This window comes from Lonchura striata, chromosome 1 (genome assembly GCF_046129695.1).
Source record: "Lonchura striata isolate bLonStr1 chromosome 1, bLonStr1.mat, whole genome shotgun sequence".
NCBI classification, from domain to species: Eukaryota; Metazoa; Chordata; class Aves; order Passeriformes; family Estrildidae; genus Lonchura; species Lonchura striata.
The window spans coordinates 73,996,658-74,021,590 of NC_134603.1; the positions used below are offsets into that span (position 1 = coordinate 73,996,658).

At 41.6% G+C, this 24,933-nt stretch overlaps 1 protein-coding gene across 6 annotated transcripts; it reads left to right on the forward strand.

The window, feature by feature from the left end:
* OTULINL (OTU deubiquitinase with linear linkage specificity like) lies at positions 1 to 24,272 on the forward strand. Of its 6 annotated transcripts, none has more exons than XM_021528946.2 (8): positions 1 to 211; positions 14,828 to 14,984; positions 15,079 to 15,110; positions 15,215 to 15,306; positions 17,462 to 17,611; positions 18,387 to 18,515; positions 20,650 to 20,922; positions 22,550 to 24,272. In XM_021528946.2, exons 1-8 carry the CDS (start codon positions 118 to 120, stop codon positions 22,727 to 22,729), a joined length of 1,107 nt encoding a protein of 368 aa, XP_021384621.1. In that variant the 5' UTR covers positions 1 to 117; the 3' UTR covers positions 22,730 to 24,272. The 6 variants fall into 6 exon arrangements, with proteins under 6 accessions (XP_021384621.1, XP_021384619.2, XP_021384620.2 ...); XM_021528944.2 differs by lacking the exon at positions 1 to 211 and adding an exon at positions 3,311 to 3,565; XM_021528945.2 differs by lacking the exon at positions 1 to 211 and adding an exon at positions 3,311 to 3,508.
* Positions 24,273 to 24,933: the final 661 nt, after the last annotated feature.

The window sequence follows — 24,933 nt, forward strand, 5'->3', positions numbered from 1 at the left end:
TTTACAGCTTGTTGATCTGTGAAGACGAGCTGAGTCTGTAGAGACTCCTTTTCTAACCCCAGAAAAAAAGCAGCCAGGGGAAAGAAATCCAACTGGGAGTGATACTCTGGAGAGGACATGCAGAGGCAACATGACAGAAGGGCCAACAAGAACAGAGATCACATCACTGAACATGAAAAGCGAAACAGAATTAGCTCAGAGAGAAGTGTTGGTAAGTTCATACTGCTGTGCTATGAATTTTGGCATGTCAACAAGCTAGTGATCAGCTAGAGAAAATCCTGTGCTGCTGATTACAGCTGCATGAGTGCTACTTTTTACCTATGTGTCAGACTACCTGCCCTTGATAGTAGAAATAAGTTACAACAAACAAGGAAATGGTTCATGACTGTTAAAAATGGTCTTGAAAAACTGAAGGAGGAAGCTGACACCAGTTCTGCACCTAGGCTTCCTACTTTTGCTGGGTTGGATGCTGTTGCCTTTGTCTCAGCACTCATTTGGAATTGCTTACATTCTTTGTGCCATGATTATAATCCTGCTGCTCACATGCAGATGAGCACAGCAGTTTCTTTGGCTGCTGGTTGGTGGGTTTAAACAGACACAGTTAAAATGTCTTCACACTTGTTTAGCAATGGCTTTCAGTATAAATTTTTGCTGTAACTGCTGTGAACTCTCACATGGGTACAAGCAGAGGGAGGTAGTCACGGTCATGGCTGAAGCTTGGAAATATCATGACCTGCAGAAGAACCTGGAGGTTCATGTTGTGGGAAAATTATTCATAATACTCCCCTAAAGGAAGAAAATGCTATAAATATCCCAAAGCTGTTGGACTTTGCCATCAGCATATAGCCTTGTCTGAGTATCAGAAACATATGCAAAATGCCATGACCAGGAAGTCTGGAGGAAGAGAATCCAATTTATGCTGCTTCCAGTTGGAGCTCTCTGGAGCTGTGCCCTTGTCCCTGCAGAACTGCTGTCTACACAGAGGCAGAGCAGAGAATGCATTATTTCTGCTGAAACCTACTGAATGCATGGGCTGTATGAGGCCTTCTCTGTCTCCCTGCATTGTTCTGTTGGAGCAGGTCCAGAGAAGGACCATGAAGTTGATAACAGCACTGGCAGGGGGAGTGGGACGAGATAATTTTCAAGGCCCCTTCCAACCCTTAACATTCTATGATTCTCTGAAATATTTTGGAGAAGTTGACATTTTCTGAAGCTTTCTGAATCTTTGTAGCAGTATGTTTCAAATTCTGCAGAATCTGTGAAAGAAACTGCCTTCCAGTTAGCTTCTGTTTCCATTTCTGCTGTTGATCCCAGCTCAGATCTGGATCTTGCATGCTTGTCTCCAGGATTATCTTAACCCACATTAATCTAACAGAAACAGCACACACAGACCAGTCCAACATTGCAGGAGGGTTGTGTGTTACCTGGCTCAGTCTTACAGTGATGTATGTATCCAGCACCAAGGAGGGACGCAGGTAGAGGCTGTCCCATCTCGCTCACAAGGAGGAGAGACAACATTTTCCTGCCAAAGTCTGCGAATGGAAAAAGGTCCTTGAGAGTTTTTCTTGGCTCAGAGAAAGATTCAGAAAGAGCTTAAGGAGAAAGAAAAGGCACTATGGACAGTATTAATTTTAAAAAGTCTCTCAAGGGGTTTCAGGAAGTGATCTTTGATTGATTGATTGATTGATTGATTGATTGTCCCAGGGCTCATTCCCATGCATAGAGGCACAAGGCCATGCTCCAGATTGCAAATGCACGGAGGAGAGAGCAGAGAGCTGTGAAGTGGGAAGGACTCACCGATACAGAGCTTGATCTGTAGACATTATACTATACATTTCATCCCTCTCCTCTGATGAGTCAGCAGCCAAATAAACATTCACTTTCATGCCTGCCTGCACAAATAAATCACCAATTAAATCCTAAGATCTTAACACAGGTTAACAGAAAGCAGAAAGATGCAGACTTGGATTTAGCTGCAATGCTAAACCATCTTCTGCCCCCAACACTGGCCTGGCCAAGGCAAGAAAAAAGCTGGAAAGGGAAGCTGAAGTTTGTGATAACAGCAGACAACATGTGGAAATAAAGTAAATAAGTTCCAGTCACCTTCAAGCCTTTGCAGGTGGATATCATGTGAGCTATATCCTGGCAGCATCTCTCTCAGCTGCAGCTCCTGAGACACAGCCACATTAAACACAATCTGGGAGTCCAGATGGAAAGCGCCAGGTAACCAATGCTGTGGAGAGGCACAGAGGTGGCACTTATGAAATTTTTTTTCCAAATAGATTTTTTGATGGAGCAGCACACAGTGCTACTTACACGACTGACAGCTTCAGGCCTCTTAAGTCAATTGTTTACTTTTGCTATTTTTAGCTGGATTTTAAACCTAGATTTTCTTTTACTTGTAAAAATGTGTCTATGGCTTTCTGCAAGTGCAACTAAATGAATACTTGGCACACCAATATTTAGCAGGTTTTGCCTATTTTGTTCCTTGCCCAGATTAGCTGATATGGAGGGACAAATAATCTCATGTTCATCAGGCAATACAAATCTCTTCAGTGTTTCATGAAAAATCTTGATCTTGTGATATTTTAGGAAAAAAACCCAAACAAAATCCAATAACAGAAGGCTGTGTAAGTTTGTCTTGGCTCTGTACTGGAGCAAACTGCTTGTAATTCTGTAAAAGATTTATGTCTTTGTTGGGACCAACACAATTCCTTTCTGTTTTTCCTCCTAAGACCTTAACAAGATAGAAGAAAACTATTCTTTAATGTGTAACCAGAAAAGAAAATATACCAGCCTATGCAAATTCTCCACACACCTCTGGGAGAAATGACACATAAAAGTCTATTGGAGGGGAAGGTACTTGGCAAAGAGAAATTTCATTCTGGATGAATGCACACCATCTTGTCAAAGAGTGAATTGGTGAGGAAATCAACATTTAATGACAGGGAAAAAACAACAAAAAAAAAAACAACCAATAACTTCAAAGTTATTAAGTTGTGTTTACATTTAATGACTATATTTCAAACAGATGATGATGGTGCTGATCTCCATTCAGGGAGTTGGAATGCCTAGAAGTGTTTCAGGCAACCCCATCCCTGAAAGAGTTCAATGCCAGGCTGGATGGATCTTTCAGCAACCTGGTCTAGTGGGAAGCGTCCCTGCCTACGGCAGAGGGTTGGAACTAGATGATCTTTAAAGCTTCTTCCAGGCCAAACCATGGCATGATTCCATGCTGCTATAAAATGAAAAAGAGCGCGGTGTGACACCAAGCACAAGCTGTGTCTCAGTGGCGGAGGAGCGGCAAGGGTTGCTGGGGAAATGGCGAACTCCGCTGGGGACAGGCCGAGAGACGGTGCCAGGGGTTATCCCTCCTTCCCGGCTCCCAGGCGGGATGGGGAGCGGGATCGGGATCGGGAGCGGGGCGGCCCCGCGGATCCCCGCCCCGGGCGGTGCCTTTGTCGCCGGGCTGGATCCCGGGGAGGCGCAGGAGGAGAGCGCGGAGCGGGTGAGGCGCGGCGCGGCTGCTGGGCGGGCTCGGAGCGTGCCCGAAGTCACGGCGAGGGTTTGGCTTTATTTGCCGTTTCTTTATTTTTTTTTCCCGTTTTGTTTTCCACTTGGCTTTTTGGGAGCCGCTTGGCAGAAGTGGCGGTAGGGAAAGTTGCTCCTGGGGCCGCCTCGGCGGGACCGCCCGGCTGTGCCGCCCCCCGTGCGGGGCCGGGGGCTGCGGGCACCGCCTGCGGAGAGGCGCCGGGCAGTGCCGGGAGCGCCAGGGCTGAGCTTCCCGGGGGATCTGCTGTGTCCTGAGTGCGGAGTTAGCGCCGACCCGCGTAGAGATCGCGGCTGTAGAACAGCAGCGTGCGCCGCTTTCAGCTCGGGTGTTCGGCCGGGCTTTGGCTCTTTGGTTCGGGGGAGGTAATTTTCTTGGTTTCTCTTTTACTTACTGTGTGCAGTATGAATTTACGTGTTGCAGACTGGCTTGTATTCCCATCAGAAAGGTGAAGGTTTAGGAAAAAGGGGCTCATAAATGCAGGTGTGATTCAGGAGGACCCAGGGAGGGTGGTCCTCGGTGTCAGGAATGGCTGAACATCATCCAGCTTGTGCCCAGGTGGCCAAGAAAGCGAAGAGCATCCTGGCCTGTATCAGCAACAGTGTGGCCAGCAGGACCTGGCAGTGATTGTCCTGCTGCACTTGGCACTGCTGAGGGCGCACCTAAAGTCCTGTGTCCAGTTCTGGGTCCCTCTCTACAGTAAAGACATCGAGGGGCTGGAGTGTGTCCAGAGAAGGGCAGCAGAGCTTGTGAAGGGTCTGGAGCACAAGTTCCATGAGGAGCAGCAGAGGGAACTGGGGTTGTTTAGCCTGCAGAAACGGAGGGTCAGGGTTGACATTTTTGCTCTCTACAATTGCCTAAAGGAGGCTATAGCCAGGTAGGGCTGTTCTCTCAAGTAACAAGTCATACCAGAAGAGATTTAGATTAGATATCAGGGAAAAATTCTTCACTGAAATGGCGTTCAGGCATCAGAACAGGCTGCCCAGGGAAGTGGTTGAGTCACCATCCCTAAAGACATTTATTAGATATGTGGATGTGGCACTTGGGGACATGGTTAGTGGTGGGCTTGGTAGTGCTGGGTTAACAGGCTAGATTTTAAAGGCCTTTTTCAACCTAAATGATCCTGTGATCTCTTATGTCACTGAGAAGTGGTCATTTAGACTGAGGATACCGTACCCTACCGACTTGCTTTTCTGCTGTACATTCTGTGGTACATTTCTGCTTTGATCATCCTGTTCTCATTTTGCACTGCCTTACTTACTGAACCAGCTTGTTTTCTCTTTGGAGGAGCCGTGCAAATTGCATGCAGATTATACTTTCATTTTTGCAGCAGAGAAAGAACCAGATTTCTGTGGTATTTAGTGAGTGAGTTTAAGCTAGCACAGTGCTACCTGCTCCATTGCTAATACGTGCAAGTACCGTTATTCCCACTTCTGTCCTCTGACCTGCTCCAGTTTCAGCAAGTGGTGAAACAAAGAGGCAAAATATGTGAATCAGGAAGTAATGACATGCTAAGAAAGCATCTTTGTAGTCACTGAAGTGTGCTTCTTTAAGAATTTAATTTCTTTGCTAGTGGACAAATAATTTGATTAGAAACTGAGGGGTCTCGTTATGGTAGGAAGAAAAGATGCCATTTTCCTATTGCTATAAAACACTACCAGGTGAAGGGTGCTAGAATTGATTTTGGAGGGGAGAAACAGTGTGAAAATGCTGATCAGCATTTAAATCTAAGTGCTTTTATGGATAAGTATCTGTATTTGGAATAAAAAAAAATAGTTCTTGTAATTTGAGACTTTATGCCATTTTTATATAAAAGGTTTTTACACTTTAACTGTTTGGAATGTGTTGCCTGCCTAGGTGGTGTTCATTTCCCACTCTGCATCAAGACTTTCTGTCCACTTTGTTTCTTAGACACAGTTTACAGTTGAGTCTTCACATCTTATCTACCAAGGATCAGACAACAAACGTGAAAGGGTTTTTCAAAAATGTATGCAGTTTTTCTTAAGCTTAATGCTTAAGAAAAAAGGTTTGATCTTGCATGACTACCCAGGCAAATGAGTTTGAGATTTCAGAAATACTTCTGCTGAACCTCCTGACCCCACACAGCTGAAGTGTGGAGTCACGGCGCCAAACTGTCCTAGGAGAGATGATTATGGTTATAATTTACTTGTTCTAAAAACATAGGGAATAACCAGTGCTCAGGAATCAAAATGTAATATAATTACACTGCTTTAATTACACTTGCATAACTAAATTTGGGTGTGATTAGAATGGTATAAAGTTTACCTTAAGGAGCTTCTTAATCTCTTCTTGTTTTAGGCTGTGAAATTATTTTTTTTAATTACCTTTGGGCTGCCTAAGTCATATTCTAATGGCATTTCGATGGCAGTCTGACTACTTAAAGAGTTATAGTACTCTTTAAAGTGAAACACTAATCTGAGTTGCTGTCTGACATCTGACCCTGAATCACTTCAGGATCTGTTTTCTGCTAAGATGGAATTTGGGAAGGCCCGGTGAACACAGGACATCCTTTCCTTACTTTGGGCTGATGCAGCTGGCCTGGTGCCAGCATGTAGCAGCAACAAGGAACTGTGCCCATGTGCTCCATTGCTGGGATTCCCAGCATAGCAGATGCCAGTTCCTCAGTGCATGGTTGCAGTGCTCTGGATCAGAAAACAATGCTGTACCTTTCAGAAAGACAGAGAAACAGCTACTAATTAGTGGAAAGGTCAGAGTTTCATAGATAGAAAACACGAGTTCCACTTCTGCAGCTGCAGCAATGTAAAAGCAGTCACTGGCAGTTTTAAGAGGGGAGTTTGTTGCTAGGGATCTTGTACTAATTCTGAGGTGTTAGAGTTTGGTTTGTATATTACAAAATTTGATTTGATGAAAAGTTTGATTTTTTCCCAAAAACAATATAACTCATGATTGGACTACCTGTTGCCTGATAACATAAAAGCATAACAAAAAACCTGTAAATGTCCCAGCATAAATGAGGACAAAAAGGAAATAAGGGGACTACTGTCCACTTCTTGAGAGGGCTCCAGCGAAGGCAAATGTAAAATACTTCAAAACTTCTACAGCTTTTTTCATTAATTTTCTGAGAAATTTTGAAGTCAGCATCTCTTTGTTTCTTTTCAGCCTTATGGTGGGCTTGTAGTTTCTTCCTATTTTTTCTCTGCTCTGCATACTATGCATTTTTGTCATCCTTAAGATCCAGACCCGAGTGCTTGAGATTTCTCTGCAGCCTATAGGGACATGCTGGAAGCTCTCAACAGAGAGAGGAAGTGTGTGTCTCTAGCTCCTGTCCCCATGTCACCAGTGAGGACAGATGCCACTATGCACCTGTGCAGAGAGATGTGTCAAGCAAGGCAACTTGTACTGCCCACACTTTTCTTTCAACAAACATTGCTGTAGAGTGAGCAGAAGATGTGATTTGTCTTACTTGAGCCATATTCTGTGATGGTGCAGGGTTAAAGGCATGGCAAGATGTGGCTGTATATGTTCAGTGTGTGGTCCTTTCACTAGTTTTACTTCAGCAGGACCCCATCTCAGGTGCCTTGTCCATACATAATATGTTACTGAGGTTTTCCACATATTTGAAGTGTTCATCATTTATGTTTCCAGGGCAGGGTAGTCATGTTGAGTAAATGATGCTATGAAAGTGAGAAATGTGTGCCTTAGCATTAAACTAGTGCCTTAATCTGATGTGGTGTCCCTGAGGCTTTGGCCAACATCAAGTCTGCCTTTGAATCTGTGCAGCAAAGCAACATCAAGGCAAGGTGCTTGTCACTGCCTGAAGGTCAGCTGCCACCAGGAAACCAAAGAATGGTTTGGGTTGGAATGGACCTTGCAGTCCATCTGGTTCCAACCCCCTGCCATACACCTTTCACTAGACCAGGTTGCTCAAAACTCTATCCAACCTGGTCTTAAACATTTTACGAGCTGGGACATCTACAGCTTCTTTGGGCAGCCTTTTCCAGTGCCTCACCAGCCTCACAGTGAAGAATTTCTACCTAATATCTAACCTAAGCATGCCCTCTTTTAGTCATCGCCCCTTGAAATGTTACTGAATGCCTTTGTAAAAAGTCCCTGTCCATCTTTCCTGTAGGCCCCTTTAGGTACTGGAATTGCCTCCCTCGAATGATCAGCAAGGTTTTAATTGCCATGTTTGTGCAAAATCAGTCTTTTGCAAACTTAAATACTTGGCTCAAGTTTGTTTGTATGACAAAGATAAGCCCTACCTGTTTTCCCCAGTTTTGCTCTGAGCACAGCACCATGCCAGGGGCTTGTTTGTGAGCAGCTTGGAGATATGTTTATCGTCCTTCAATTGTGGTTTCATTTTGGGTCATTTCCTGCTCATGAATTTCAGCTGTGACGTTCATGCCAAAGGCCAAAGCCTTAAAAACGGGTTTTCATAGAAATGAAGAACTTTAAAAATTATAGTGCTGGGTTCTATGTCAGAAAGTATCCAGGACCCTGTATTTCATTTTCTTACTTTACAAGTGAAAGTAAGTCTTGCCTCTGCCAAGTGCTAGCCCCTCAAAAAGTGCTCAATATGCAAGGTCACACTTAAGTGCATTTTACAGGAGTGCATGGTTTGTATTTTTGTTTAGTCCTTGCCACATAATTGTCTGGTTTTGGCAGTTTGAGCAAATGCAGAAGTGTCAGGGAGCTGTGGTCTCTTGATCCCTGCAACTGATGTCTGGAGTGCTTCATGTGAAACTTCTCTTGCATCCAAATGTCTGTAAAAATACCAACTGTGCATTAGCAATGACAATAATGACAGTGATATTATTATGCATAATTCTACTACTAATAATAACAATGTGCTTTTACAAGTGGAAAGCTCTTGCACAGAATATTCTGGGTTCTTGAATCACATTTTTCTGAAATGTTTCTGTTAGCTCTGACTTTGGTATTACACTGAGCGATAACTAAAATTTCAGTTACTATCTTGATGCAGTCAATTTTACCTTTCAGTATGCTTTTTTTGTGTGTAATATTTTAGGCCAGAAGTGCCTGGTAATGCACTTTCATAAAAGGCAGAGGACTCCTGTGTGCTTGAGCTAACTAAAATATGCCAGTTTAGAGCAGAGTTTAAACACTCCAACTACTTCCATACAAATACCATGAGCTCTGCAGAGTAAATCTGAAGTTTTGGCTTTGACTAGACACTGAGAGACAGAAGGGAAGAGTTGCAAGACCAGTTTCTGCCATTTGCATTCAGAGCGATGGCTTTGATATTTTGCTTTCTTTGGCGTTGCTTTGTGCTTCTAATCAATCTTGAAAAGAGGGCAAGACGCAAGTAAAACACTGCTGGACTAACCTCTGCACATACCTGCTGAGGAAGCACAGGCTTTGTGATCTGGTGCACCACCAGGAGATATGAATCATTTGGGATTATTAATAATAAATTATATGTAATTAATAACCCATGTGAAAAATACACAGCTCTGCATCATCTGCACACAGAATCAGGTACACTCAGGAGAGGGCCATGCTCTGAAGATAGAAATATAATCTGTGTGGGGTGTCAGCCAGACATATACAGAGTTGGGAACGATAAGTTACACGGATGTAGTTTGGTGAGACAGGGCTGGCTTTCTCCTTGCTTGATTTTTCTGTTTGTCTTGGGTTATTTGATCCTGCTGTTGTCCTGGATATCAGTTGGGGTAACTTTTTATCAAGAGATGGCTTAAAATTCATTGGACTGTCCTGCATTGCGTGCTTACAAAGCATCCAGGCAGAGCCAGGGGCACTTCCTGAAGCGGGGAACCCCAGGAGTGAGGCAGCTGCCACTGGACCTCTGCCTGGAGAGAGCAGGGGGGATGCTGCTTGTGATATTCCCAGCCACCTAATGACTGTGCATCCTTGGAGGGTGGGGTGCTTGGTGCAAGTCTTGTTCTGTTTAGTAAACAAGATTTAAAAATCAGGAGAAGGAAAATGATTGTTATTGCTAAGTAAGACTTCTTTTTCCCCCCTAACTAGGTTTCAGTTATCTTCACATATCAGCATAAAAACCCAAGGTATTTGTACTTGTCAGCTACATTTAAGATGTTCAGGAGGAAAGTATTTCCTTTAATCTGTCCATTTGGATTCAGCATGGCAAAAAAAAAAAGAAAAGCATTTTGACAATTGTGAAATAACCATGAGTGGCATTAGGGGTGACTCAACATGCAGCTCTGCAGCAGGCAGAATAAGAATTCTTAGAATGGGCTTCTTTCAAATAATAGATTTAGTGCATTTACATAAGTTCTGTTTGAAGTGTACAGGCATTAAATAGCAATTCTGAATGGGAACAGAATTTTTTCCACATTAAGAAAAAAACAGCAGAGATTTCAGAGGCTGCTTCTTTAAATGAAGGTTAATTTAAGGTTTGGTTTTTTTTTTGTTTTTTTTTTTTTATTGGAATAAGAGTTTTAGGGACATTCATATTTCATTAATGGCATGAAATGCTTTTCATATGTTTCTTGTCCAGTATTCTGGACTGTAAATTCTCAGAAGGTTTCTGTCATGTTTTTTCTTACTTAAATGGAAGTGGGGCTAAGCATTATTCATTGTGGATGAAGCACCCTGTGCCTTAAAAAGGAAGCTGGATTATACAGGAAATGAAGAACTGAACTTTCCTTTTGTTCTTGTAGGCATTTGTAGAGAGAAAATGGCATGTGCAGGCTAAGGAATGCATTCATATCTTGATTATATAGCTGAAATTGGTTTTGTAAAGGTAATTCTAGTAGGGTATATTTTAGATAATCACCCAGTAGGTAAGAATACATTATGGTTGTTGCTGCACAGTAAGAATAACTCGTGTCACAAATGGATAGATACATTAACATCAGCAGTTCCTGTTGATGATCAGGGAGTCAAGAAGACTGCCAGCTCTATAGTCTCCACATTTTCTGAAAAAAGACTGAGGGAGCTAAGAGGGCACTTGGGACAGCCCTGTGTGGAAGAGTTGTGTAAATAAAACCTTTCTTGCAACTGATGGGCCTCAGTATTACCAAAACTATTCTGTTTTCTAGATAATTGTGTGATTCTACTTGTGGTTTGGGGCTGGCATTCTCATTTGTTTTTTGGGTTTTTTGAGTAGAGGATATCTGATCAGCAGACATGGTTGAACTTTTGGTAAGTCACTTACCATTACCTTCTTTGTCTGGAAATTAATTTCTTTTTCTTATTAAACCAAGGAGAGATCCTCATCTCCTATTTGTTAGAACATGAATGTTGCTTAACAAGCTGACATTGCTTTACTCTGTAAAGGAAGGGGTTTGTAATGAACTAATTATTAAGCAGTGCTTTTCACATATCTTGGTATGTGTTTGATCTGTTTTCAGTATTTTTTTTTGTGTGGTGCTGATAATAAACTGGGAAATCAAAGAATTTGTGATCTCTTGGCATCACTTAAAAAGGCGTATTTCCCTCCTCTAAACACTAATGGGATGCAAGCTTGTGTAGGTATTGAATTTATATATTTAATCATTTTTCTGTGTCTCCCTCTTGGTTCATTCAATTGAGGTCTATGTACACGTGCATCATGCTTGAGTCTGCTCTTTAAGGGTAAGTTTGTTTTCCCTTAAAAGAGGGGTTTTGCCTTTTCTGTAACATACCTTTGTGCTGATGGTGTATAATCTGAAAAATAGCAATGTGCAACAACATGAAGAGAACTGCATGCACACCTTGAACACAGGCAGACTTGGACCTCCATGCCAAGCTTTGCATGTTTCAGTTGAGGGGTCTCCCTTCCTAGCTCTGCATCCAACAGAGGAGGAAGAAGGAGTGGTTCAGGTGGGACACCATAAGGACTGGCACAGTGGAGTCCCACATTCTGCCTCCCTCTTTGAATGAGGGTATACCTGCTTTTTGGGAACAAGGAACATAATTTTGTGTGATGGGAGTATGAAACCTGACCACTTTATGGTGACAAGTGCTATGTCCTGCTTTCAGTACCAAAAAGATAGTGAAGAGGAATGTCCCAAAAAGAAATAATTCTGTCAGGTTTTAATTTGGGAAGACATTCTGTTATCTTTCTAATGGCTTTGTTAATGGTATGGAGAAAAACAGTAAAGGGTGATTGCACGATCAGGCATGCTGGAATATTCAGTAATGCATATACAGTGCTGTCTGCTAGTTACCAAGCTGTTCTCTGACATTTTGCATTTCATCGATTATGCATATTTAGGGTGGCAGCCTCCAAAAAGATTGTGAGGGAGTCAAATGTGACACAAATCCTTTAGAGATTCTTCCTGAGTTACTTGAGAATGAAACAGATGCTGCAGACGTCCCTTACTTATCTTTTTTTCTGGCCCTTTTTGTTGTTTCTTTTTTCTTCTGTGTGTCTCTCCTGCTGACTAGCAGGAAGCTGATGTGGCATGAAAAGAAAACATGGTGTACTACTTGCTCTGTAAGCTCTGCTATCAGTTCCTGATCTACTCCAGCACTGTTCAGCCTTTGTTCTTCCAAATTTCTGCATGGCAAAGAGTCAGGCCTCCCTGTCATGCTGATGCTCACAGTCAGTCTTCAAGAAGATGGGAGCCCAGCAGCTGGTCACAGCACCAACTGCTCCTGTCACTGCCTCTTGAGGAGCAGGATGAAAAGTGCCCATATCCCAGGGAATGGATTTGGTTTAAAAATCTGTGGGTTTGTTTTACTCCCCCCACTAATGTGTTATTAATTTAATTGCTCGTTGGTTTCTGAAGACTTCTGAAAGGTGCAGGTAGGGGGGTGGCAAGATCTATTTTAAGATGCTGCCTTCTTTAATTTATGCTCATGATGCATTTTTACCAGCAGCACTTTGTGATCCAATTGCTACTTTTAAATGTCATTTACTTGAATAAAAAATGTAATGAATTCCTAAGTGTGACATAAGCACCGAAAGTATTAACTGAATCACAAAGTGCTGTTCGAACAGCAGCTTTCCCTTGACAGAAGGGAAAGTTCATGAAGTATGCTGCAATACAAGTGTAGCAAAAATACTCAAAATCACCTGTTTGCAGGTTTTTCCCATCACCCATTAGACTTTCTACTAGGGAAATACCCATATTGAATATAAACAGGCGAACACTATTTGGTTATCTCATGTTCTCTGACACTGATCTGTGTTTCTGATGGAAACCAGTAAGCCTATGCTTCCCAGCACTCCTTGAAGAACAGTTGCTCAAGCACCTCTTAACCATATGCATTGAAAGAGAGATTGTTGAACTCCAGTTGCCTGAGGTTTTTTCAGGGTTATTACCGTCAAAAACTTTTTCAAAAGATTGCTTGATTCAGTTTTAAAAGTGATGTGGAGCTCTCATCTTTCTGCATGTAAAAAGGGGTAAGGGAAGAAATTTTACATTCACGTGTATTTCTGGTTCTTCATAATGCAGAGTATGTCATTTTAACAGATGGAACAGCTCTTGATTTTTTTATAAAGCCTGTTTGTTCAAAATCGAATGTGGGAGTGGACCATACAGTTCTTTTAAGTAATGAAATTGAAGTCTGCTGCAACTTTCCTTCGATACTTTATATTTAAATTAGTGTTAATTTCAATCATCATTGGTTTGCATACAACGGTGTAAATCCAGAATACCCACTGATACATCTGTGAGACATCAGGTTCCATTCTAGTGGACAGAAGATTCAGTTATTCAAAGTCCACTGAGGTTTTTTTTTTTCCAATGTTGATGCCTTTATCCTAAAGAAGAGAGAGAAAAAAAATTGCAGTTACTTGATTCTGCTGGGATTGTGATTTCTCTAGGTAGAAGTTTGTGTGCTTATTGAGAATGTGCCTACCAGTGTTCCCCAGGAGGAAGTGGGAGTGTGTTTATATGTGTGTGTGAGCTGTAAGTGGGAATGTCTGGTTTTCCTATGAAGTTTTCCATTTCCAAACCTTACAGCTGATGTTTTGTTGTCTGTTACTTGGCATCAGTAATAAATGTTTTCTGCACCTTCAGAACTAGCACCCCAACCCCACCTCTGATTACTTAAAATTTATGGACACCTTTTCATTTACAGCTCTTAACCTGCCCTTAGTTCACAGGAGAGACAAAGTCTGGGTCTCACCACCAGATGACTTCCATACAAAATCTTGTAATAAAACTTCTTCAAACAACAGAACACTGGGAAAGGCCAGGTATCACCAGTGCTCTGTATACATGCAGCAGTGCTCGTAAAAGTGAGTGCATCACTGTTTATCTTGTTGCTAAGGTTAAAATTGATACGTAATTCTTTGACTGGATTGTTGTCCACAGTGCATGGGCTTAATTTACTTGGAAAACTTAAGCCCCTCTTAAATTTCCTGTTAAAGCCAGGAGGGGCAGAAGTTCAGCTGACATAAAATTATGTGGAATGTGTAATCCCCTCTGCAGACTCCCTGGAGAAGGATCTTTTCAGCCTTCTCTGTGGATGCCTCTATAAAAAGTTGTGTTCTTTTAAAGGTTTGTACTAAATCAATAAATAAGTTAATAACAGAGCAGCTGTTCATCATGAGCTCTGGGAATTTCCTATATTCAAATTTCTTCCAGAAGACAAATTTCTCACTTAGGGAGCAGATACTGCCTTCGTCAACTGTTCAGTCTCCAGGCCGCCTCCTCACTTGTAGGTCTTCTTATCAACAGACAACAATAACCTTCCCTAATCTTATCTGTAATGCCAGGGGAGCACAGAATCTTGTCCTTGTTAATGTCTGTGAAGTAAGCGTGTGATGATGACCTGAGCTTTCTACCTAATCCCTGGGGGGTATCTTTCTCTGGAGTTTTAAATTGATCCTAAACTTACCCAGACTGAGGCAGGAACATTCCTTTAATTCCCCATGCAGTCATGCTTAGTCAGCTAATATTGCCTTATATGGCCCATTTGTTGACTACAAGTAAGTCCTATGAACCTCTGGTCTTTAAAGCCATGACTTAGAGACAAAATAATGACAGTACAGGTCTCTAGATCAGCACATCCTGAAATTAAAAAAAAAAAAAAGGGTTTTTTGTGTTGTTGAGCAGTACATTTGATACTAGTCTTCCTGTGACTCCATTGTAATTAAATATGTAGCCTTCACTGTGTGCAAGATAAAGTGGAAATGTGAACTGTGTGCGCCCAAGTCCCTAGAATCTTGAAAAAACTAAGTACATAAATTATGTGCATTAAGTAAAATATATTAATCTTTTGCATGTAATGTTTTGTGTTTCATATGAAGTGATAATCATGTTTGGATGATCTTTCTTTTTGCAAGAAAAGCAACAGAAACAAGTACTTTATAATAGTGATAAGATTTTTCCCTCTCTCTTTTGATCCCTTTTTTAGGAAGGCATGAGGTGTCCTGGAAAACAGCCAGCAAGGAATCCCTGTGTCTCGTGTGGCAAAAAGTGAAAGTGCAGCTAATGTTAAGCATGTCATTCCTCACTGCTCTTTTTTGGTATTGTAGAAGGCTGTACAGCTTTTTGGCACAGCTGCTGAAACGGTAGGTTTTTATTATGCGGACTTCAGTCTTCAATACTGTTGCTTATTTCAGTAAATACTGACCTTGAACATCTGTTCTATCATTTATGTTTCAGGTGGAGCAACTACCTTCAGAGGCAACTCATAAGTAAGCTTTTTGTTGTCACTCCACATTCATTAATGACCCTCATAGCTTCCCTTTAGTAGCAGAACAGCAGAATGTAACTAATCTGTGAATCAATCTCAATTTAGGGAATCTCAGTGTGCTGCCAGAAGTTGATCTACTTGGTTATAGTGCAAGAGAATGGAAAGGAGAAACACAGCAGGCCAAACAGATGAGGGAGGTAAGAGTTAAATTTTAATCTCAGCATGAGGACAGGGGAGAACCACCATCCAGGAAAGGAGTAACACTTTCAGTGCAAACAGCTGCAGCAGCTATCAAAGCCCGCTGCACTGGCTAATCAAATGAAAAGCAAAGGGGAGAACATGAACAGGGGTCTAAATAGAGTGCAGCAGTGCAGGTTAAAATGTAGATCAGGTTTTAGTCTTGTATATATTCTAAATTCCCTCTTCTAGCATCAGCAGCCCACACAGTGACCTTAACAGGAAAAGTCGTCCCCAGTGCTAAAGCCCAAATAATATGGTCTTAGGTGTTGTCACTTGTCCAGCCTTTGATTTAAGGTAAAAACTCTTACTTCAGGGAGGAAGGAAGCACCATATCTATTTTTCTTCCAAGCTCTGAAGGTCCATGCTTGGCAGCCTTCCCCTCTCCAGCATCATCAACTGCAGCTGGCAGCAGGCAGGGCAGGAGCTGGCATCTAACCTGTGGCAGCTTGGGTGCTGCTCAGCAGGCAGGGAGCTGGGGTGCTGGATGGTGGCCATCTCATGCCTTTGGGCACAGTCCCTCTGCTCCAGCTCTGGATCCCAGCCCAGCTGCTTCTGTCTGGTGCTGGTGTCTTCTCCTGGACAGGGCGCAGCTAGCAAGACAGGCAGTTCAGCTGCTCTGGTGTATTTGACATGCATTGTCTTTAGGTCACGGTATCGGAATCCTTAGAGCAAATGCATAACAAGAAGGACTTAAAGGGTAAAAAGAAGCTGGTATGGATAAACAGTAGCATAAACAGGTTGTAGAAAAAATAAGATAGTTTTCAGAAAGCTGGAATGCAAGCATTCAAGTGATGAACAGAGAAAAGATTCAGTTTTGCCACGTTAAATGCAGGAACACAGCAGTACGAAGAGTTCACAGAACAACAAACAAGGCCAAAAACTATTTGGAGGAACAAGTAACAAAAGATAACAAAACTTCTAAAAAATTTGCAAGCCCATACTGGGCAAAAAGCATTTCAGAAAATCTATGAGCCTTCTGGATGACCAGAGCTGAAAAGGAGACTCCTGTATATGGAGCAGTCAGTGGCTGTCTGGTTGCATCATGTAGAAGTTGCCATGGTAAGGAGTATATTTCAGGATGAGGTCTTGTGAGATCCAGCATATCATGCTTGCTGTCCTCAAAAGGAACAATTCCATGTTTGTCATGTCTATTCCTCTTTCTCACCTTGTCCTAGCTAAGCAGTCCCTCTCCCTCTTCTGTGCTGGCTCCTGTCCTCTTTTGGATGTGGTGCACTTAGATGGTGAGCTGATAAAGCAGGTCATCTAGAAAGAGGCTTCTCTGAGGTCCTCAAGCTTGCTGAAGCAGCAGGAAACACCCTCAGCAGAAAGAGTTTAAGGCTTGCTATCTCAGCTGATGCAATAAGGGTAAGGAGGCAGAGTACAGCTGAGAAGTGGTGGTGGGATGGGGTGAGGGAGTAACCAAGACAGAGGATGAAGAATTGAGACCATCCTGCTGCCCCCTTCAGGAAGCAAACTGGAAGTGATGGAGTAGCCTGTGGGACTGTAGAGTCCTCTCCCTAATTCTCTGCCAGTTTATTGCTCAGAATTGTCTCAACAAGGGCTCAGATGACAGCCAGTGGTAATGCAGAGTGTGTGGCTGGACCAAGGGCTGTCCGCTTCAGCACAGTGCTGCCAGATCTGCTCTGCCTCAGGTCAGTGTTGCACAATAGATTCAGGTCAATGTAAGGAGATGGTGTTTGCCAAAAGGAGTTTTCTCCAGATACTGGTTCCTTCCCTTTTGATGCTGCATCTCACATATTAGTGCAAACTGTAAAACGGTTGAGGTTAATGCTGTTACACACAGAAATCTGTGCTGATCTGCTCTAGTTTTGTTGATCATGTGGATGTTTACAGTAGCAACAGTGCAGAGACTTGAACGAGTTGCTGGGTTTGGAAGGAATGCAGCATCACTCTTAATGGGCAGCACCAGTATAAGGTGTTTACAAAAACCATGCTGTTTAACATTTCTGTGTATATAAATCTTAAAAAATATACTCTCTTGTTCTCCTAGCTCCCTCTTATGAATAATTTGGAATTGGACTTTAAACAATATGGGTGTTTTTTCCAAAGTTTAATATTTTTTATTGCTAATTTTTCTTGTTCTCTTTCTAGGCATATGAAGAATTGTTCAGGAGCTGTCATATCAAATACCTGAGACAAGTCAGGAGAGACAACTACAGTGTAGTAAGAGCGGTGCTTTTTCAGATATTCAGCCAAGGCATTCCTTTTCCTTTGTGGATGAAGGAAAGAGATATATTGAAGGTAAATTCATTTCATAAATGAACACATTGTAGCTGTCCATGCACAGCAGAAGGAATCTTTGTTCGGTGTGAAAAGGGATATGTTGACTGTTGAAGTGAAGAATCATTATTGGAATTTAAAGATAAGTTTTTCAAACTCCTTGAACTACATTTAATTTAATTGAAAAACTGTCCCACATACCGATGTGAACATGAGTCTAAATTATGTAAAAAAAAAAAGTGGATGGATGAATGTTACTGCCATCCTGCTAGATGTCATTCCCTTAACACAACAGGTTATTTGCATCCTCCCCATCCACATCCATGCAGAGTTCAGTGGTTCACTTGGGAGCTGCTGTGTTGCTGGAGCAGCAGGTATCCTGCCCTGAACTCCAGGAGCTTTGGCAGGACATAGTTGCAGGGAGGTGGGATCTATAGCGCCTGCCTGTAGAGGAGCATGTACAGACTGGAAGGTGTCTGTAATCCTATATACCTCACTGAATTTGGAAGTATCCAGCTTTTCCAGAGTGTGGGTTATATATTTTGCTGAGAGCATATCTTCATTTTTTTAATTTTTTTTTTGGCTGGCCCTGTTTTAAAAGTTTCTTAAGGACTTGGCAGTTAAGTGGATTCTCCTTCATTAGCATTTGAATTGTGAGGTCCATTTACTTTGTTGTTTGAACTGTACAAACAGCTGATAGAACCACATCATAAATTGTATGTAGACAAGTTTATATAACTTTATACTCTGCTTCTTGTTACGCTTATGATTAGCTTGCCTTTTGTTTTTTTCCCAGCTCCCTGAAAAGCTTTTGTATTCTCAAGGTTGTAACTGGATTCAACAATACAGTTTTGGGCCAGAAAGATACACGGGTCCCAATGCCTTTGGGAAGTTGCGCAAATGTATGGAGGCCTTAAAGACAAATGTGAGTATCTGGGAAATGGTTGGGAGGAATAAAAGCCTTGAGAAATGGGTTCAGACAGAGTTAAGGAATTTCTCCTGGTTGTGTATCTGTGGGGCAGCCAGCCTTCCTTCCAGGTTCAGACTGCTGAGTTGCTGGGAAGGCCATCACCTCTCCTGCAGGGCAATCCAGATTTTGGTGATCTACTAGGCCAAGGAGTTCCCTGCAAGTTAGGGAGGCCACTGTCCCCACAGCTAGTCCTTGCCATCAAGTGGCTCCTGAAGTATCTCATAATTTTGATTAAAAATAAACATGCTCTATGAGATGCTTCTGGATTCCTCCCCGGCTGGAATGGAGCAAACAAGCAGTGCATTTCATTCTAAAACAATAGTATTTTTTATACTTCTATCCCCATTAAATGTTTTAATTATCCATTTTTCCTATAATTTCTCTCTGTAAGCTTTCACTTGATTGCAAAGACCTGTGAGCCTCACTGCCCACTCTGCTTAGCATTGCCAGATTGCCATAATTCCCAACCCAGGACTATAATTCTTGTTTAATATAAGAATTATATTATAGTATTCTTATTTAATATAATTCATACTTAAAACCTGGGGAGATTTAGTAGCCCCAAAGCCTTCTGAAAGAGAGATGGAGTTGGCCTGTCAAGACCAGGACAACTTGAGCTCCTCTGGGGTTTCTGCACATCTGCAGTGATAGTAATTGTTAATTTAAAAACAAAACAAAACAAAAACCCCAAAAAACAACAATCAAAAAACCTTTTAGAAAGAAAAATAAGGGATTAAAATAGATTATTTGGTCCCTTGTCTGCACTCTTGCTGTGCCAAAGTGACAGTTACGTCTTCTTAAGATGAGCCTGGTAGTTATGTGCAGTTATCATTTTGTTCTGGTTGCTCTTTACATTTCCCAGTGTTGGGTTATTTGGCTTTCAATTTTAGCTTTGTGTAGTTCTTTTAGCTGATGTTAGTGCACAAAGCATTTAATCTGCATTTTTAAGAAAAAAATTCAAGTTAAAAGAATGAATAAGTCCTTACAATTAAGAAATTGTTTCAAAGCAACTCTGTGATGTCTTATGCAATTACTGGGCATAAGGTATAGCTCCCAGCTTCTTTTTTTTTTTTTTTTTTTTTTTTTTCTTCTTATAAAGATGATTGGCCAGTGAGATGGATTTTTGCCTATTTTTACTAACAGGCTTCTTTGCTGCCTTTCCCAGCTCATTGTCATAGAATCATAGAATCATTTAGTTTGGAAAGACCTTTAAGATCATCAAGTCCAACCATTAACCCAGCACTAAACTGTGTCCACAAGTTTACACTTTTAAGTATCTCCAGGGACAGTGACTCCAACCACTTCCCTGGACTGCCTGTTCCAATGCTTGACAACACTTTTGATGAAGAATTTTCTTCTAGTATCCAATCAAAATCTCCCCTTGCAAAACTTCAGGCCTTTTCCTCTTGTTCTGTGACGTGATAGTTGGGAGAAAAGACCAACTCCGCACCTGGCTACACCCTCCTTTTAGGTAGTTGTGGAGTGTGATAAGATTTCCCCTTCAGCCTTGTTTTCTCCAGGCTAAACACCCCCAGCTCCCTCAGCTGCTCCTCATCAGATTTGTGCTGCAGATCCTTCACCAGCTACACTGCCCTTCTGTGGACACACTCCAGCCCTTCAATGTCCTTCTCATAGTGAGGGACAGAAACTGAAGACAGGATCTGAGGTGTGATCTCACCAGTGCTGAGTACAGGGGGCAATCATTGCCTTGCTCCTGCTGGCCACAATACTGCTGGTACAGGCCAAAATGCCCTTGACCTTCTTGGCCAGCTGGGCACATGGTAGATCATGTTCAGCTGCTGTTGACCAGCACTCCTACTTCTCCACTCTTTTCCATGGAGCCACTTTCCAGCCACTTTGCCCCCAGCCTGTTACCCAGGCAGGACCTGGCCCTTGGCCTTGTTGTACCTCAAACCATTGGCCTTGATTAGAATGGGGGCTGCTGCCTGAAAATGCTGTTGTGGCTGGGCTCTGTCAATTAATAGCTGCTTTACACTTTGACCAGGCTTCTGTTCCTGTTTTGCAGCCTTTTGTGTTAAACAGAATTCTTAATAATTTTAATAATATTCTTCTTCTGTGTGCATTCCAGTGGGCTGAAATAAGTACTACAAGAGATCATGAAGAAAGAGGAAGCATGTGTAATACCCTGTTTTCTGATGAAAGCAAGGAATACAAACTATATGAGGCCATAAAATTCATCATGCTCTATGAAGCTGTCGAAGCCTATGAGCAGATAAAGAGCAGGGATGAACCTGTACACAACCTTTTTAGCCTTCTCTTTGCTCGTGACTCTTCATCTGACCCTTTGAGTTTCATGATGAATCATCTGAACTCCATAGGTGACTCTATTTGCTTAGACCAGGTAAGGATATAGATGAAAAATCACCAAACTTACTCCATCTCTGTAGTGATTAGGTGATTATATTATACATCATCCATGATAGCTGGCCCACTTATTTTTTTCTGAGATGTGGGGAAGTGGACTGAGGATAGCTGTAGAAGATTGCTGCCTCTCCTGGACGGTTTGGGTGAATGAAGATGAGAGATCTTTCAAGGCTGCTCTTGGGGAAAGAGGTTTATTGGGGATGAAGGTTCTGCCTCATGCTGCCAGACGCAGCACGTGGCAGGGCTTGAGAGGGTGGGGGAGGGGAGAGACAAAAGGATGCTCTAGGAGAGGGGAAGTACTAAGAGAGGGGAGGGAGTTCCAAGAGAGGGGAGGAAGTTCCAAGAGAGGAGAGGAAGTTCCAAGAGACCTGTGGCCCCTCGAAGCCCCTTTTCAAGGGGCTTCAAGGTGGGTTGGAACAAGGCTCGGGCCAATGGGGTTACAGGCACTTGATGTTTTAGGGGAGGGACAGAGGTGTGGGGAGAACCATACATCTTTTGGGGGGTGGGATGGAACAGTCCACTTGACCCCAGGACCCATCCGTAGGCAGGGGCGTTGTCCGGCTAGCTGGGAGAACTGTTCTCATCCTAGTTGTATTATTTATGGATAATCATATTTATCTATCTTCTGCAACAGATAGCCATTTATCTTCCAGGAAAAAAAACAAACTGTAGTAAGAGTGGACCAAAAATAAATGCTACAGGTTATCAATAAGACATAGTTTAGAACAAGAATATTTTTGATATGTAATAGTTTTAGATGATGCTGTTTTGTCCAGTTGTTTTGCTTTTCCTATCTATTGCCAAATCCTATAGCATCACTCCCTTTTCTTCCCACCCTTTGGTTCTCATGAGATATAATGTCTATTATGAGTAGGTAATGAGAACTCTACTAATCACCTTTATATCTTAAGGTTTTTGTTTCCTGTTTTATAATTAGTGAGAAGTTTATTGCTGACATAAAAACTCCACACTGTAACTCTGCAAATGGTTTCACTTTCTGATGGCTGAAATTATTTTTTATAATCAATTTCAGTTATCACACCAATTGTTATGTGATGCAGTCAGATTTAGGAGCAGTTTGATTATAACAGGACCAAGTTCTGCTATGTCTGGCTATGCCTAAGGATATGAACTTTTCCCAAACCTTCTTTTTTCCTGATTAAGCAATCTATTTCAAGAAGTATCAATGAAGATGCCAGTTCTTCAGTTTCATCTATCTGACGTACCAAGATTTTTTTTCCTTTCTCTGTAATGTTTTCCATAGTGATCACAAGGTGGCAGGCTTCCCATTTTTTCAAGATGTATCAGTCTTGGTAACAGCTATTCCTTTCTTGCTCTCCAATCAGCTGTGTGAGCTGGCTTGGGAGCGGTTTATGTATGGTGTCAGGCAGAGGAGGAATGTTTCTATACGCAAAAGGTAAGTAGAAGGGCTGGTGGGAATGCCTTCAAACTTTTAATGTTCTTACTCCACTAGCAAAAGGGCCCCTTTTATTCTTTGTCTACTGTTTTGAAGCTAAATGACTTGCCTTAACTTGGATTATCTTCAGTTAGTTTTCGAAGCCTAGAGCTAAATAAATAAATAAACTGATTTCTTTCATTTTTAGGTTGAACTGTTTCTTCTTGGATACTTACTACAAGTAAAGATAAGAGTTTACAGACTGCATAGATTTAATACTGAGGAATTTCAAATAAACTATCCGGATGAATACCGAAGGGAATGGAATGAGATTTCTCTCCTGACTGAGGATGACCGCTACTATCACATCCCCCTTTTCAGAATGTGAAGGACCAGTGACTTATTTTTCCCTTTGTATAGTATAGTGAATGACCAGTTCCAGTGAATTAGGTTTCTAATCAGCAGCAGTAAATTCCTAAGAATGCTCATTAATGATTACAAAATGGTTTATGGGTTTATTGTGTAAACATTTTGCTTTCCCATTGCAGCTCAGTTCACCATCAGTCAGCCATAAAAATTATAAAATATATTGCTATACTGTCTGAGGCAAAAGAAGGTGATGTTTGAGGGTTGTCAGACAAAAAAAATTGGACTGCCTGACAACAAAGGCAAATGTTGTGCTGGGTTTTCTGTTGCTAGCCTAAGGGTTTACTCTGACATCCATGGATGGGTTAAACTCAAGTGCCTAAAGCAATGACTGCCCTTCCCTACTCCTGTCTGTCACTAGCTAGGGAGGATGAATCACAGAGGAACGAAATCCTGGGCTCCTGCAGTTTCTATTCTGTGGTATTTAACTTGGATTGACTGGGGAATGGAGGATATAACCTGGGGCCTCTGCAATGGTTGCTTGAAATCTACTTGGCTTCCCTTGTTGCCAGAGCACCTCTCTCCAGGGATGGACAGAGCAAGCAGTGGCAGGTTGTGCGTTAACTTTAGACATGGGAAATGGAGCTGTCTGTACCCAGTGGTGATCCCTGAAGGGAAAGAACTGTTCACACAGGGGGAAAAATCAACACAGGAATACTGTGACAGATGAATGGAAGTTCTCCTGTGTAAGTGAATAAAGCACATCACTTTCTCCAGGGTAAAAAGGGCAGTGTTAACAGGTAACACATAACAGAGTCACACCCAGTGGCTGCATATGGCTTTGGTCAACTTGTAAATCCTTTAAGGGCTGATTTCAACATTACCTGCCAAGATTTCCTTTGCAATTCATCTGAGAAGCTGTGCATGGAATACAGGCCAAAACCACTGCATTTTCAGAAAATACTAAATTTTTATGCATTATATGAATTCAGCAGTGTTGCATATATATTTTATCCTCTGATTATGTATTAATCTCCTTGCCTAAGATTGCTGTCTTTAATTTAGACCTCTGTATTTGAAGAAGTCAGTCCAGGAAGGAAAATGAGATTTACCTTCCTACATGGAACATTTTGCTCAATTCTGTTTTCCAAAAGAATCAATATGTTTTGATTATTTCAAAATAAGGGACCTTAACTTGACAAAGTATTAGATCTCGCCAAATATTTGTGAAAAGCTTACAATGCCACAGGCTAATGCTTGTATTGAAGAGGGTGAGATTTATTAAGAAACAAAGCCTCTCCTTTCCTTATCCTATAGGTATAGAGGGACAGGCAGATTTGTTTTATTAAATCTGCAGGATAAAATGCAAGCCAGTAGCACAAATGGGAAGAGGGCCTGCAGGAGCCAAAGTAGTTGCATGAGGTATCTTCATGGTAATGCTTGGGGTTGGTGGAGTGTACTCAGTTCCTTTGTGTAAAGAAAAGCTATTTTGCCCTTTATGCTCCTTTTATTTGTGTGTATATATGTATATATGTACTTATAAATAAAAACACCTTAGTTCTGTATTGTAGCTGTTTTGTTTCCTGAAAGTTTGAGTTCACTTCTATTGAATGATTTGTAGATTTTAATTAAGAAGGCTTGATAGCTGTAATAATTTCAACTCATCAAAACTAGCATAGCAAGTACTTTTATTTATTAAAATAAAGTTTTTTCACTGAGTGAAATAATTTTCTTATTTTAGATTTGGTTCTGCTCTGCATGGGAGAAAGTTATAATACTTAAGTGTAGAGTATTGTTATCTGTTTTGCATCAACAGTAACATTTACAGTTATCAATAAATTTGTCTGTATTTTATTCTTGTTTTGGAACAAACAGACATACCATAAATAAGTATGTATTTTTGTAGTGGGCTTTTTAATGATTTGCATATTATTTGTGTTTAGGAATACAAAAGCATTCCAGCAGAAAGTGGTAATTGTGAAAATGTACATTTTTGTGATCTTGAGTATAGTAATAGCAGGGACTTAATGAAAAATCTAAAACAGACAGTGGAATTTACCTTGCCAATTTGCATATTTGCATCTGAACCTGGTCACCTGAGCCAGGGCTTTCTGCCTTGTCAGTGGAAGGCAGACAGAGGGATGGGTCTCTAGAAGGGACTGGTTCTCTTCACTGACTGGAGTGGGAGCTGGCAGTGATCAGCATAACTCTCTCTGCCCTAGATAT